The sequence below is a fragment of the Salminus brasiliensis genome, chromosome 1 (genome assembly GCF_030463535.1).
Source record: "Salminus brasiliensis chromosome 1, fSalBra1.hap2, whole genome shotgun sequence".
In the NCBI taxonomy this organism is placed as follows: Eukaryota; Metazoa; Chordata; class Actinopteri; order Characiformes; family Bryconidae; genus Salminus; species Salminus brasiliensis.
Window position 1 is genome coordinate 57,831,733 of NC_132878.1, and position 16,266 is coordinate 57,847,998.

Sequence of the window (16,266 nt, forward strand, 5' to 3'; positions counted from 1 at the left end):
ACTTAAATATTCAAATTGTTCTTTGATTTTCCATGTTTTTTTTTTTCTATAGTATTTTTTACAGCAGTAATAGGACTAGAACTTCTTGAATAAAAACATTTTAGGGGTGTTTTCATTACTTACATAATTAAGTCAGCTTAAAGATTAAAAAATACAAACAGATAGCCACAGCAACTCTACCCTTTACTCGAATCACTATGGGGGGCAAACCTACAACCACAACATGCCCTGAAACTGCAGGTCTGGAACTGCTGCTGGCTCTCCTGATCTACAGATGGATGATACTGGAGCTTCCAGAGCACGGCGGGAGTGAACTCACTGCCTGGCACTCCTGGCTTCATGCTGCTTACACTAGTGAGAGTTTACTTCAGCAGCCTGCAGCTCCAGCCCTGAGTGACAGCTAATCTACTGTTTGGACTGAGCAAATAGAGCGTGCGTATTAGGACTGGAACAGTTTAGATCTAATTGCTCAACTCCTGTATACATGTAATGTAACTGACGGGCAATGCCTCAGGCCACTGCCACCCGTTACACATTCGTCACAGTTTATTCCAATTGTGATTACTGCAGGAGCCTAGATATGTAAACCAAACCCATCACGCCCATGCTTTGAGCGGTTTGGCTTAAATCATATCTAATAATGGAGAGCTTATTCGGGGGTATTGGGGCAGGATCGATCATTCCAATGGCATGTGAAATCTTTCCATACCCCATGCGCTATTTGCAGCAGCATTTTTCTTTCCCGCAGGTCACTTGGGACTGGTGTTATGACTACTGGAAAACTGTGTTGACTCATTGTGTTACACTAATGCAAATTAAGACATGAGATGAAGAATGGCCCAACATGCATCCATACATCATCTCACACGGCGGCAATGCTTCAGAATAGGGGCTGAAATTAAGCTAAGTAGTCAGGCTGCTCACAAAGGAGTGGGCGCTAAATCAGAGGTAATTAGCTCGAAGCGAGAAAATGACTTGTTTACTTATAGTGCTGACAAAACAAGCTCTATTTTTTTCCATTTTTGTCGCCTATCTCTGGCACAAACGGTTTCTCTTCTCAACCGTATCTCGCTCCTGCATTCTCATGCACCGCTTTTCCTTCACACGTCCTCCTAGGCCCTGTTTCACAGAGCAAAAATTGCATATTTGTACCGTTGACACCAACAAAGGCATGCTATGAGCAACAACACTCCACATTTGGCTTTATTTTTTTTCCTGTACACTGACTGTGACAATTGGGCTCAATATATCCTTGGGAAATGTCACAAGTTTCAATCAAAACGCTTCCATCACGGTCTAGCCCGGCTGCTAGAAATAGTGTGTGAGAGAAAGAAGGCTGGTAAAATTGTGTTCATGACCCAATGTCCTGCCGTTGCGTTCAGAATCCAGCGTTGACCGGTGGTGGAAGTATTTCATAGCCAACGAATGTGTGCTGGAAGTGCGTGAGCTGCTTCTTAAGCAGCAGCTCAATGTGACGGCTCTGTCACACATGCCTCAGCTATTTCAGACAGCCACCGCGCTCCATCACGACTCCAAAGAGCCTAATGTCATGCCACGCAGCCTCTGAATATCTGATTCCCGCAGCAGCTCTGTGGAGCCTCGTCGCTTATTTATGTCTGCCATAAGCAGACTCAATCTTCTGGGAAAGTGAACAAAAGAAGGGCATGGCCCTGAAAATAAAGTTGCTGACCACTCCTGTTTCTGGCCTCTCTGAGCCCCAAACTTTTTCAATATGGTGGGAGATTTTGAAGAGGCCCTATTGAACTGTCTGGAGCCTCGTGCACAGATCGTTTTGATCCTTAAAGGAAAAGAGACACTTCAGGGGGGTTAGTTCTCCTGCTGCGCCTCACGCTTTCACTGAGGCAGGGCAAAACTCAGTTCCAATATAGTACCTGCAGACCATGTCCAGCCCTCACTGTTTTCTACTTGGGCGTTTTTAAATATGAATCACCTATAGAGTCCTCTTATGTTCTGAGACCACTTCTTACATCTGCTCTGAATGTTTCAGTTTGGCATCCCCACTGAGCATGTTCACAGACTGAAAGTCCTGGTTTATGAAAGCCTTAAACCTCTCCAGGGGTGTGCTAGTCATCATATCACCTCCACTCCACACAAATGCTTAAGCAACCTCAGCTGTGGCAGTGACTAACAATGCATGCTCGGATGTTATGTTCACATTACAAACTCTCGTTTTGTGCTCAGACCTGATTCTTCTGCCTTGTCGGTTTGCGCTTTTTTTTGCAAGTGACCCATATCGCCCAAACGCACTGGTACTACCCTTTTGTAAAGTACTAGATGTCACTTGACGTTTAAAGGTCAATGCAAAAATGGTGCTGTTTTACCAATATAATTTTTTCCTTTAATGAAGCAATCTAGCAATGTTGTTGTGATATTTATTTCCACAGGTTTGTGGTACAAAAACCAGCCAAAATCTTATAGTTACTCTGATTAACCCAGTTCTAGACACATACCAACTCACATACAGTGTTCCATTCTGAATTCTTCATACATTTACTTCGAAACTATTTTAGTGCATCCAACAATAAAGGAGGTCTATTGCTTCTTTCATTGTAAAAGAAAACACAGTAGCAATCAGAAAGCTCCAATTCCACAAGCTGATCTATCCAACTAGCTAGAGTCAGTGTTCAGTATATATGGAACAAAGAATCTAAATCAAAATCTCTACAAGATCACTGAGGAAATGTTAGGCTTGCTATAGGGTTCAAAAGAAAACGCTCGCCTTGCACTCTCATTATGCATGTCATGTCTGTCAACTCTCGATTTGTGTCTTTTCTAAAGCTTCCATGTGAAACAAAGAACAAAATCTCATGCCAGCGAATTGTCGAGGTCCTGCAATGCCAATGCAAGCAATATGCAAGTCAAAGAGACGCTCACCTGCACTCTGTTGGTTGGATCCCTTTTGATCCATTTGATGACAGTCTCATAGACCAGCTCCTCAGCCTTGGTGTTGAGGCTGTCGTTAGACAGGTAGCTGACCAGATCCTCTTTGGAGATGCTGAGGATTTCGTCCTGTCCAGCCACCTCTGGGAAGTTCTGCAGGGCGAATGCTTTGGCCATGTTGTGAAGCTCCGTGCAACACATTGCTTCGGCCATGGCCAGCACCCCCAGGCAGTTGCCGGCCGTCAGCTGCTTCTCTGAAGAACACAAAGGAGAGAGAGCACGTCCGATGCTCACATCCATAAAAGATCACAGGGTTGAGAGGAGAAAGGCAGTGAAAGCTATCTGGGCTATGTATCTGTGAAGCTCAGAAAAGCATTCTGGCTCAAAGCACTCCAGGGACAAACATCAGGGCCAATCGATTGAGCACAGGGCAGGGCATCCTGGGGATTAGCACCAGCAGGTAAAGCTCTTATTGGTGCCTTAAGCCCACGCAAGGACACATGAGGGGCCAACCAAGTCGCATCGGCCACCCTGTATATGAGAAGTGTCATAACCACACCAGTGTTTGGGGAAAGCTCAACAAAAAGAGATGCAGAATGATTGAATGAACAAAGAACAAAGCACTTGTGCCTGACACAGCTGTGATCCTGAAAGGACTATGTTATACTAAGAGGCCAAATGTATTGGGACACCTGCTCAGTGATTGTTTCTTTTGACATTAAGGGGAGTTTATCCTGCTTTTGTTAGAGTAACTGTCTCCACTGTCCAGAGAAGATTCTGTACTAGATTTTGGAGCATTGCTAAGAGGATTTGATTGAAATTGAGCAACAACAGTGAGGACAAGTTCTATTCTGTTGGCAACACTTCTGACAGGGATTAAACAGCTGTATGTGTGAATTCACACAGTTGTGTCAGCAATATAGTAGCAAATTAATTAGAAAGGGTGTCCACCACTGTTTGGACATATAGTGTCTAGTCAGCTTCCATTAAGTTTACTCCATAAGCCTGCTTAAGCTGCAGGCATTTTGTCCACTTATTAATCTTAAGATTCTCTTAAGATTTCTAGTCAAAGTCATTAATTTTTAGTGACAACAAAAGTATACAAGTACTGTATGAATGAAAAATAAAATTATACAGGCATCTCAACAACTAACTATAATAGCTAGATGTTTAAGTATTCAGTCTGTCGACCTCTACCATCATTCTTTTCTGGAGACCCACTTGCAGTTCTACATAAATCTGTAGGAGATTTTACTACACCACCAAATTTCAGTCTTACACGTTGGAGCACTTCTGCTTCCCACCATCCAAGTAATCTCAAACACATCTGGGCTGGGGTGGTCATTTCATTTTTCAGAGAACAGCAGGAGCTTCAGCAGTTTGATTTGCAAACCGCCTTCTTTTTAAGAGCATCTTGATCAGCTACATTATTTTAGACCCACAGTCATCTTGAGTCATCTTCTCACAGTGAAGGAATGGACAAAAACTATTTTCTCAGATCTAAAGCAATCTAAAGAGTAAAACTTGATTTCTTGAGTCTCATCTCTTTTAAAGATGAAAGCCTGATGTGCTGTTTATTTAATAGGACAGTTTTATGGCCTATCAGGAGTTGGTCCTTGAAATACTCAAAAAAACTACTATTTTCATTTGTTTACTGTCCTTTGACTTTGACCTCCTCAGGAATATTCTCTGAAGTAATGAATGAATTGAAACTAATGGCTGTTCTGACTGGAAATGAAATCAATGAAGGGTTGTATTTTGAGCAGAACTGTACACCACATGAAATAAAGTTTACGCAGACACATTAATGCCGAACCCAGGCCCAATTTGTCCCAAATTTAAACCTGAATAAAAACAAAACTCATATATTTAATAGAATTCTTGCTTAGCAAGCATCTGGCCTGTGCAGATGTGTTTTTATTATGTCTGGAAGGACGCATGGCTGTACCGTGCCATTTCCTATAAACCGGGTCAGATGCCTTCTCCTCACACAAAAGGAAAAGGTTTTTTTTTTTCAGAACTTTTCTGCCAGGGGCCATAAATGGCATACTGCAGACAACCACAAAGTAAGAGACATGCCCTGGGCTGGCATGGAACACTCACACACAAATCCACATGAACACGGGCACAGACAAATAAACACATACACACACTTATCACCAGCTCTGGGCTGGAAGGCTGCAGCTGTTCAGCATTTAGAACATCTTGTTTCACTGCATGGTGTCTATCAACACTCTTCAAACTTTTCGCAGACTGTCATCTGACACTGGCCATGAGAAACTAACTTCTGACAGCATACACAATGCTTTTCTTAATGGAATACATTACATTTTTTTTCAGTACAGCACTGTCTTTCTCTCTGGATCAGATGTTTTGTTCTGGACCAGAGCTGACATGATATCATTTCACTTTCAGCTCCCTAAAAAAAAAAAAAAAAAAAAAAAAAAAATTGCTCTCATTTGATTTGGTCCTCTAGATGTTTCTCCCACTGTCTCTGCATGCTGCCAAAACACATTTTCAGACTTGAAAATGAACAAAACAAACAAATCAATACGAGATGCTGGTATTCCCTCACTGTCTCTCCCTTTGCCTGGCTCGGCTGACCTTTCAAACCAAAGATTTGCCTTCGCTTTGTCCATATTCCCAAGACAAATGTCAAAGGCGGCATAAACTTTACAGCTTTGACTTTTGGAGAAGTCAACTCAACCTTGTCGCTGAATTATTTGCTGTGTTCGGGTGTCTTAAGCCTTCCAGAGCTGCGTTTTTTTGCCCCTCCGCAAGGGAACGACGGAACTCAGCCCAGTCAGCTGGTCAGCCACCTCCGGGCCGACCTCAGCCTGTATCGATCTACTTAAACGGAGGCGGATCATATCGCAGCCTGTGACACTACGTTTGACATTTCAATACAATTGTTCTCTGACCTTTTTACAAATCAAACAACAGCTCCTCGGAATGGAGGAGAAAAGTTTGTAAGTTGTAACCAGTTTGGAGGCAGACAGAACAGAGTGAAGGTAGGATGTACACTTGAGAGCTTGAAATGATGCTGGAACACACTTTCCTCTAGCTGATACTGGCGCCAATAACTGACCATTCAAAATGTTCCATTTTTTAAACTAACTCACACCATAAACCATATTTATGAAGTGCAGTGAATTAACACAGGTTAAATATTCACTAATTAAGTCTATAAAATACACATAATATAGGTCTTGCACAAGTACTCGTAATGACAACCAACCTTATAACCCACTTATAGTGATGATGAAATTTTAGTTAGACGCTACACAAGGACTTACCTAAAGCAGGTTCCCCACAGACTTGAAAGACTTAAAATATGTGTGCCATGCACAATGAAACTCAATGCCTCCTTGAGTGCCTCAGTATTTTATAAAAATGCAAAAGAATATGACAGAATATTTACCCACATGCTGATTAATATATAATATATATGTTTAACAGAAGATAAAAGATGCCTGAATTGTAACTAAAGTGAAAGTGCGCAGTTCATTAAAATGACTGACATGGTGCATTGGGACAGAACTAAAATCACTTAGAACCTCTGATAATAATTACATTACCCCACCTCCACATGTAAAATGAATCCCGTCCAAATATGGCTTTAGTTCCTTTCAAGATTTCATCCTCTTGATCTAAGGGAGTTTTCCTGCCACTGTTGTCACTGACATGCTAACGTGGGCTCAGATCTCTGTAATGCTGCTTTGTGACTATGTCAACTTGAATTTAAATATAATTGGTCTTGTTTTTCCTAGAGGTGCACTTATAACATTTATCAGGTCTGATGTACCACAAACAGTCCTAATTCATTTTTTTCATTATCAACTTCCAACCTCTCCATAGAATCTTTTTATCTGTTTCGGCAATAGTTGTATCCCTTAAAATTAAGCAGGCTGTTACTGAAACTTACAGGCTAGATTTACTTTTTTTATCCATATTATCCAGCCCTATTGCCTGCCCAAATATTGTGGACCCTTAGCTGAGAGTTTCTTACCTAAGAAAGACACGCAGACTTTGCAGAAGGTGTTGAACTGGAACTTGTTGGCAGCCTCCAGCAGGGTTTTGGCGTTGGCCGAGTCGATGACCAGTGAGCCGGTGTACACGAACTCCAGAAGCATGTCTAGAACATCGGCGCTGATGTTGGTCATCTTCAGCTCCAGCTTCTCTCCACTGCCCGTCTCTCCAAGTGACCTGGAGGCATGGGGGAAGCAGTTAGAGAGCTGTATATATGTACATATATCTGCTCTGCATATAAAATAATACAGGAAATATTCTCATTTAGAATACACTCACACATACAACCCATTGACAGAGGAAGAGAACTATATTTACACACACACACACACACATACACCAAAAAAAAGGAAATTAATTGAAAACACACTGAAGGGAGGAAATGCATAATATAATTTGCCACAGGCATGAAGAAAACAGATTTTTTTCTTATTCCTAATGTTGTTTTTCAGTCAACTTCACAACGCATTTTGCCTGCAACTGAAATAAAATAATCTATGTCAAACAATGAAAGACAAATTATTGCTATACTCCACTACATATGCAGTATGCCAGCGAGCCATGCTTGCACATGTGCACATAAAGACACACGGATGCATGGAAACTAAGAAAGAGCATAACAGCAGGTGAGAGACATGGGACAAAGGCACCACTGCTGCCTAACTGGCACCTCCTTAAAGAAAAAGGCTATACAGAGCGTCCATTACATTAATAAGATCTAAGCTAAGGCTCATTCATGTGCCACATCGAGTTTACAGTGTGACTTATATCCCCCGCTGTCTTCCTGATGCCATTCGGATCAAATTGCACTGATCAGTTTAAATGTAATAAGCCCCCTGGGTGGATGGTAGGGATCTGTGAATAATGGTCAGCATCAGGGATTTTATGCCCCCATGTGAAAGAATAATCCACTCAAGGTCAAGGCTAAGAGGAGTGGAATTAATGGCCACACAGCAGCTGATTCTGTTTCAGGATCATCAACATTGCAGAACCAGTGTGCATTGATGCTGAACACCTCTGAAAGTGGCATGGGGCAAAAATATTCAAAGGAGAAATACTTCCTCGGCTTCCTCATCCCCATTAAATGTTCATTATGTAATTTTGTGCAATAGATCTACTATACAGACTAATAACAGTACAGCAGAACTGCACAAAGTCTACTTGTGAATGTAGGGTCTGTAAAGTCCACCCATAATTTTAGTCTGATTTACAGATGTAGCTAATACACCACCACCACCACCATGCATGAAATTACTTCTCATAATGGTGTTCTGTTATTTTAAATTTTTTGGGGGGCTTTTTTGTTGTTTAGAACTAAGAATTTAGTCATTTCTGGTATTGAAGTGATGGTTTTTGAGATTATATTTATAGTTTATATTTAGTGATACAGATCACACAGTAAGCTAGCCAAGGTCTGCAGGTCTCTGTTGCACAATAAGCAGCTAGTATATTAGCAGATATTGGCCGAAAATGGCTTAACAAGGGCATAATAATGAACACTTTGTGCAAAACAAATAAAAGTTTTGGAAAATCCCTAATTCCCTCTAATCACTGCTTAATAATGTAGTAATTAGCAGCCACTTACTGACCAAACCTGGCTTGTTAGGCTTAATAAAGGCATTATAAAGGCATTATAAGGGCCCTGATGGGTTTTTACAGCTTTGTTGCTTTATACTAACCTGAGGCCTGTGATTACTACATTAGAATCATTTTACACATTGCTCTACAACAATACTGATTTTATCTGACTGATTAACTGATTGCAATATTTTGAACAGTAATTTTTGAATCTTGTATATACTTAACAAAAATCATGTCAATTTAATGGGAGGTATGCATTGTCAAACGTTTTTGGTTAAATCGTTCACTTGGAGGTGCAGATGAAGTTCAGTGTAATATTTTTTGGTTAAATCTGACATGAATTTGCATATTCTGACTTGCAGGAAAGTTGAATTAGTGTGTTCCCTTTTAAAACCACAACAAAAATAACCAGCAATTTGAAAAATGAACATGCACAGACCACCAGGTAGGAAAAGACAGAAAGACAGACAGACGGACAGACAGACAGGCAAACAGACAGAATGGTAATGAGTGCGGTGGAGAGAGAGAGAGAGAAAGAGGGACAAAAAGAGGGAGAGAGAGTAGGAGAAGGAAAGAGGGAAGGGCAGGTTAGTTTTGTCACAGGGAACCAGCAGCCATTCTTCTGGGGGTGGGGCATGTTCCATGACTGGGCCTGGATCTTTTGAAATAAGAGACCCCGCCCCATTCTCCCTCCCAAACCCACCTCTTCCCGCCCCCCTACCCCCCAAAAAACAACCCTAATCAACATCCCGGCCGCCACTTTCACCACTTGTCCCCTGTGCATGAACATATGAGTTTGTAGGACATTATTAGTCTTCATACGGAGCGGACTTGAGGGGTAGAAGGGCGACTCGAAAAGAACAACATGCAATTACGGCTCTGCAGCTACAGCTGAAAAGACTGAGAGCGTTACTCCCTCCTGAAAGGCAAAGAAACGTCAGAGTTTGTTATTTCCGTCCTCCCTAATTGCCATGGCGATGGGTTTTTAAGATAATAGAAGGGGGTGTAATCCTGGGTTAAGTTATGGAGGTGGTGGAGAAGAAAAGAGAGAGATGGGGAGGAGGGGGAGGGGAAAAACAACAACAACAACAACGAAAACAAAGAGAAAGAAATAGAAATAATAAAACAAGAGCACGGTCATCAACCAGGTCAATTAGTGCAATCGGAATCAGCTTGGATAGCAATTTGCTTTGTCCGGGCACTTTTGTTATGGAAATGGATTTCTAGCTTTGGTGAGAGGTGCATATTTATGTGGCTTCTGATTGCAGGCTTGTTTGTGAGAGAGTGAGACAGAGATCAGGAGAAGAAAGAAAGAAAAGAATGAGAGTGGGAGAGCGTGTATGTGCGTGTGTGTGCCTGTATTCATGTACTGTATGTGTGTACGCGGAGAGAAAGTGAATGAGAGAGATAGAGCGAGAGAAAAGAGGAGAAAAAAAAGCAAGAAAGAAAATTGTTTACCAAAATGAGCATCTATTTTTTTTCCCCCACAGAAAACATCTCTATTTTTTTAAGCATTAGCAGCCAGTATGAGACTGGGAGTGAGGGTGGAGGACCGGGGGGGGGGGGATACATGCACTTCCATGATGAGTCTAAATAATAATTTTATTGTAATTGTGTCCTGTATGAGGCTGCAGACTATAATTTAGCTGTGGACGTCCAAAACGCATTGGCTACTGTTGACTCAGAGGCTTATCCAAAACACACATACGGTGCAAAAGAGGGGGAAAAACACAAAAGGAATACATTAATTCAGTCTTTCAGTGGCAAAAGATGATTAAACGTGAGAATGGAAATAGCAGGCAATGATGGACTATAATTACGGGGTTTTGTCTGGCTCTGGCAGCTTGATAGCAACAAACAGGGCTAGAACCTGGCGTCCAGAAATGGAAATATTCAACACTTTGGGACCACTAATCTAGGGAGAATTAGACTCTGTTCTGTGTGCCTGAATGAGGTGAAAATGACTACCCTCTAGGGAAGCGCTGGGAGATGTGCACCAATGACAGAACAACAAAACAGACATTGATTGTCCTTCCTTAACAATAGCGTCAGTACACGCTGTAGCTATAGGCCAATTCAGCCATATAAACATGTGGAATTAGATGATGAATTAAATGAACTCTGACAAATCTGAGGCACAACATGGTAGAAAAACAGCCGAAAATACAAAACCGGCGTAAATCAAGAAGGTTCGTCACCACAGACATCTCTGAGCGTGCTCCATAAAACACCCAATGCAGGAAAAGGAGCTTCAGTTAAAACATCATCACACACCACAGCACTAATGACAGTTCCCTCCCACTGAATCCTCACTCAAGTCCATCTTCTGCTTCTCTCCCCAGTGATGCCACAGCTACTGTAAAGTTAACATGCCGCTCTTATATAAATAAATAAGTGCAGGGGTGTCAGAGCTGCTCACAGCTTGCCGAGTTTCGCATTACACACTGATGGCTAGGCGCCGAGGCGCTGCCCATAAATTAAAGTGGCACCAAGCATACTTATAGAAAATCCGGAGGGGAAAATGGAATTACTGAGGGCAATCCGTCTCCGTGCAACAGATGCTAAAGGGGAGGGTAATAGCTTTTTTTTTTTTTTCCGGCTGACAGGAGCATGCGTGCACATTTGGGAGCTGCATTACATCCTTCAGGTAGCATGCCTCGCACCGCTCCCTCTGACTAACTTAATGTGAGAACGGATGCTGTAAAAATAGCACAGTGCTCCCAGCCGTGAGCTTTAGTGGAGGGGAGTGCAGGACAATGCCCTTACGTGCACGCTGGTTCAAATGACCATAATAGCCATGCAAAGAGCCAATTACCAAATAACATTTTTCACATGACACAGAAATGGGATATGTGATAAACGCATCTATTATGGGCAACAATACACCTGTGGTCTACACAGTATTACATGTAGTACTGTGCAAAAAATTTTAACAATGTGTAAAGCTATTTATCTGGTTAATATGTGTTTAATTGTTAAAAAAAACAAGCATGAAAGTAAAGTAACGGATATATTTATATTATATAATTTACTATATATTCTATATATACTATAAATGTACTATATCAGTTTTTTTCTGTCTCTCTCTCTCTCTCTCTCTCTCTATATATATATATATATAAGCTGCCACTGTTGGGCCTTTGAGCAAGGCCCTTTACCCTCTCTGCTCCCCGGGTGCTGGAATTGGCTGCCCACCGCTCTGGGTGTGCGTGTGTACTCACTGCCCCTAGCTCACTATTGTGTGTGAGTGTGTGTTCACTACCACAGATGGGTTAAATGCGGAGGACACATTTCACTGTACAGTGACAAATACGTGCACCTTTTTTTATATATATATATATATATATATATATATATATATATATAAGGTAATGGTAATGGTAATGATAATGAGTCAGTGCACCACCATTGCCATCTAACCATGGATTAGAAATACAACAATCAAACTGTGATTGAAGTGCAGACTTTCAGCTTTAATTTAAGGGATTTACTTAATTTATTTTATTTCATGGAAAATTAGGGAGGTAAAAGGTCTGGGAGTGTTTGAGCTGAATTTGGTAGCTGTTTATAGAAATATGGGAATATGTTGTCCAAAGAGGAATAAATGCAAGTGAAGGAGGTCATTGTCAGGGTGAAAAAAAAACAAAAACAACACAAAACAAACCTATCAAACTCTACGAGTGGCCAAATAGACAAATGAACAACCATGGAAGACAACTAAAGAGTATTGGACTGATTGAAAACGAAATCTAAAAAAAAGCCTTCCCAGATAGGAGAAGGAAAACGGCTCAAGATCCGAAACATACCACATCATCTGGTGAAAAGAGGGAAGGTAAAAACTTTGGTAAAAACAAGCATGGCTGTCAATGAAGCCAGTTGGTGTTTATTAATGGTGTGAAGTCTGGCGCTTCACAGCACAAATAGATGATGACCCAAAACATACCGTAAAAACAAGTCAAGAAATAAATATTCTTAAATGGCAAAACTGAAGGGAGAAGGACCCGCAAACAAGCAGCAACTGAAGGCGGCTGCAGTAAATAATCTAAAGGGAGGAGTCTTAGCTTGTCAGTGTCAGTGGGTTCTAGATTTAAGGCAGTCATTTACTATATGCCTTTTTGGCCTTTTTGGTTTGCTAATGGAATAGTTCACTCTTTAACCTCTTGAATTAAACCTGAACATCTACACTTCAATCACATCTGGATAGCTTTATTAAAAATCTATTGAGGTGGTGTGCATGGGCAAAAACACAAAAATTGTGTCACTATCAAAATAGTTATAGAGCTTACTGTATATACAGTTTATTCACTTAACACTTCAACAATTTGTGCATCCCTGGTCAAATGACACTTTTTGTGTATATTCTAATGAAAAAAGAGTAAATAATATCCTCTACATAAAACAAACTTAGATAAAAAAACATTCACATTTATGTTGCATATTTATATATATATATATTGATATTTATTAAATGTAACATTTTGGAACAAATTAAACGTAACACATTTATGATGTTTTCTTTTTGCAATATGCTGCAATATAAGGCTAATAAACGCTACTACTGTGCTTCAGTGTCTCTCTGTAGAGGCTGTGAATCTAGATTAAAAACACTAGGAATATCACCAGGGATACCTAAACTTTTGTATAATATATACTCTGTATAGTTGTTGTCATTACAAAACCTGATATCTCCAATATGGTACCTGTACAGTAAAGGTAAAACCCCCCTTTTCTATTAGCTTATTCATTATGGCACAGTGTAAAGAACTGGTGCTTTTAATCTAGGTTAATATATATATAAAAAAGGGAGATGCAAACACAAACACACAAGTTGAGTACAGTTTTGAACATCAACTACAGAGGCAAGTAATGGGGTCATATGGAGTAAATGAATAATGAAAATCATTCGTGGCACATAACACCCATTAAATTCATCCTGAAATGATGATACTACAGGACTACATTACATGCAATAGATGAGCTGGAGTTCAAGGAGGATGCTATGTATGCATGTGGAACATGGCAACAGGAGTGCTATCAGAAATCTATTATCTAAAGTGTCATCTGAGGTGAAGCTTAGGTGCCATCTCTCTCTCTCTCCCTCTTTTTCTCTAGACAATAACTATGGCTCTGCAAATGTGCTCTTGCTCTCTTTCTCTCTCACACACACACATGTCCACACCACTACAAAGCAGCCACATGTAAACAGGCTATGTCTTTCACAGCAGAGCCATCACAGGTATTTGAGTGGATGATGCAGCACAGGTATACAACACAATGGCATTGGCAACATTTAAGCAGATCTATGGTTTCCTGTGCAGTAAGCAATTGCTCTGCGATCTACTGACAGTGATGCCTCCGCTGGTCCCTTTAACATGTATAATAAAGGTCAACTTAACAGAGCTCTGTTCTCCTATTAAATCAAACTAAACCACAGGAAAAACAGGGACCAATTAAAACCAATGAGAAGGCTGTCTTGAAGTACAGGAAAAGTATCAAAAAACGATGTTTAGACTGCAGAAGGCAAACAACAGAGCTACAGCCTCAGTAACAAAGATGCTAATTAAGTTTTAATGCAGGGAGAGAAGGCCCTAAGATTCAATATAGTGTCTTTCAAGAACGTGGCTCCTTATACAGACGTCCGAGCAGCCAGCGCATGATTTAATAAGGCCATTATGCCTAAGACGCCCATTCCTTTCTCAGAATTCTAAAGCATAATCCATTCCATTCAGATCTGGAGAAATGGTGAGGAAGTGGATTACGGTAAAAGGCTGTCTGGACCAAGCCATCGCCTCACAATCACACAAGGACCTCCGTCAAGGCATCAAGGTTGCTGCCATGAAACATTTAGCAGTAGGACAAAGGCTTGGGCAAGATGGCTTAGGATCAGCTCATTTGGGTGAAGGTACATTATATGTCCAAAAGTATCCAGACACCTCTTTTAATTGAAGAATTCAGCTACTTTAAGGTGTTTTTTTTTTTTGGTGGCACAAATGTTTAACTGAGCACAAACAGCTTATATGGTCTTCAAATAATTTAATTATTTAATGAAATAAGCTTCCAGTGGGCTAGTGTTGTATTTTGTCAGCATTTGAAGAGTTTAGTCATGTAAACCAAAATAACAGAAAAAAGACTGAATTTGATAATGTACGTATTATTTAAGTTTCAAAGATATTTTTCAGGGTACAGCTTAATACAATTTTGTGTTCCAACTATACTTCTATTATATTTACTATTTAATATTTTTATTTAACATTTTGTCTACAGTATAAATATTTTTAGATTTTGCCTATAGTCTCATTTGTTATTCAACACTGTAAATCGATCTGTACGTTTGGGATGTGTTAGAGTGGTGTTTGCGATTCAGAATTCATCAGTACCTGACCTCACTAATGCTCTTGTGGCTGACAGCAATCAAATCCTCACAGCAATGTTACATTACACCATTTAGAATAAAACTAATAGATTTGAGTAAGCTGTTATGTCAGCAAAAAAGGAACAAATTCTCTCTTAATACCCTTGATTTCCAGAAGAAGAACCATAAGATGAGCAGGTATCTACAAACGTTTGGACATACAGTGCATCTATCCGCGCCCAAGCAAGCAGCAGCTAGGCTTCGTCTCGGGCGTCTGATAAAGCTTTATTTTAATGAACTCCCCCTGCCCTGCGTTTACTCTGAGGCATCTGGCTTCTAGCCACAAATTCCTCCTCTGAAGAGTGGAGCATTTCACAAGGGGGAAAGACTAAAGCTAATACCTTGCCATACAGAACAATGGGTTTATCCTAGGGGAAGGTGCCTATACGTCCAGGTGTATACATACATTGTAAAATGAAAAAAACATCTGCCTCAAGGATTTCAAGCAGGGCCAAACAGCGTGATCTGCCGAATGGATAAAAGGGATAAAAACAAACAATGAAGGTACAAGTGGGAAAACATACTGCAAATGAATGACTGCATGCATACAGGCATGAATAGAGGGGTTCAAACCCATCCAAACAACACACACTCACACACACACAAATAAAGGCCTTCCCATTAGCCTGTCATCCTCCTCAGTGTCAGCAAACACGTTGCCAGGAAAAATCAAATGACTGAACAGTTATAAAAACAGAGTGAGTCTGCAATGGGAGCAGAAGAGTGCAATATAGAAGAAGTAATAAATAAAATTCGGCTCTTCAGCAGTAAATACAGTAGATGGCTCTGACCTGTGAAGGTAATGATTCAGCAAAGCACAGGGAAAGAGCTACGATCTCTCCTTTGTATGTCACTCGGATCGTTCTTTCTGCTAGTCAGTGAAGCAAAGCCTGGATATTTACCATATGAATGGGATGCCTTTTTTGTGGACTATATGCAGGATACACTTTCTGACAGAACAGGTGACAAAGCTCATCCCATAGCCATATGACAGGCGTCACCCTGCTTATGGAGGACGCTATACAAAATGCACAATGTGGTTTTCTTATGGTAAGTCCCTATTGTGAGTTCCTCCAGGTTTATTTTAAAGATCCCTCAGTCATGGAACACTTTAAAGGCCAAGTTACGTCAATGTGCTCTAGAATGGGGGAAGAGAAGGTAAAAAATAAACAAAACAAAACAAAAAAAACCAAAAAAAAACAATAAAACAAATATATAAAAAAAACAAAGGATGACCTTCTTTCCTATTTTGAGATACATTCATTTGAGTGGGAGAGGGAATGGCTGCTGGCCCTGCGATAGGAACCAAAAGTCTTCGCACAACCTGCAAGAGAGAGAGGGGG

At 40.6% G+C, this 16,266-nt stretch overlaps 1 protein-coding gene across 1 annotated transcript in view; it reads right to left on the minus strand.

The window, feature by feature from the left end:
* Nucleotides 1–16,266, minus strand: part of LOC140559678 (kelch-like protein 29) — a 212,584-nt gene that overhangs the window by 54,067 nt on the left and 142,251 nt on the right. The window contains exons 7-8 of the mRNA XM_072683230.1: nucleotides 6,911–7,107; nucleotides 2,896–3,155 (exon numbers count right to left, since the gene is read on the minus strand). Coding sequence (XP_072539331.1) covers nucleotides 2,896–3,155; nucleotides 6,911–7,107 — 457 coding nt within the window. The remainder of the gene's footprint in view (nucleotides 1–2,895; nucleotides 3,156–6,910; nucleotides 7,108–16,266) is intronic.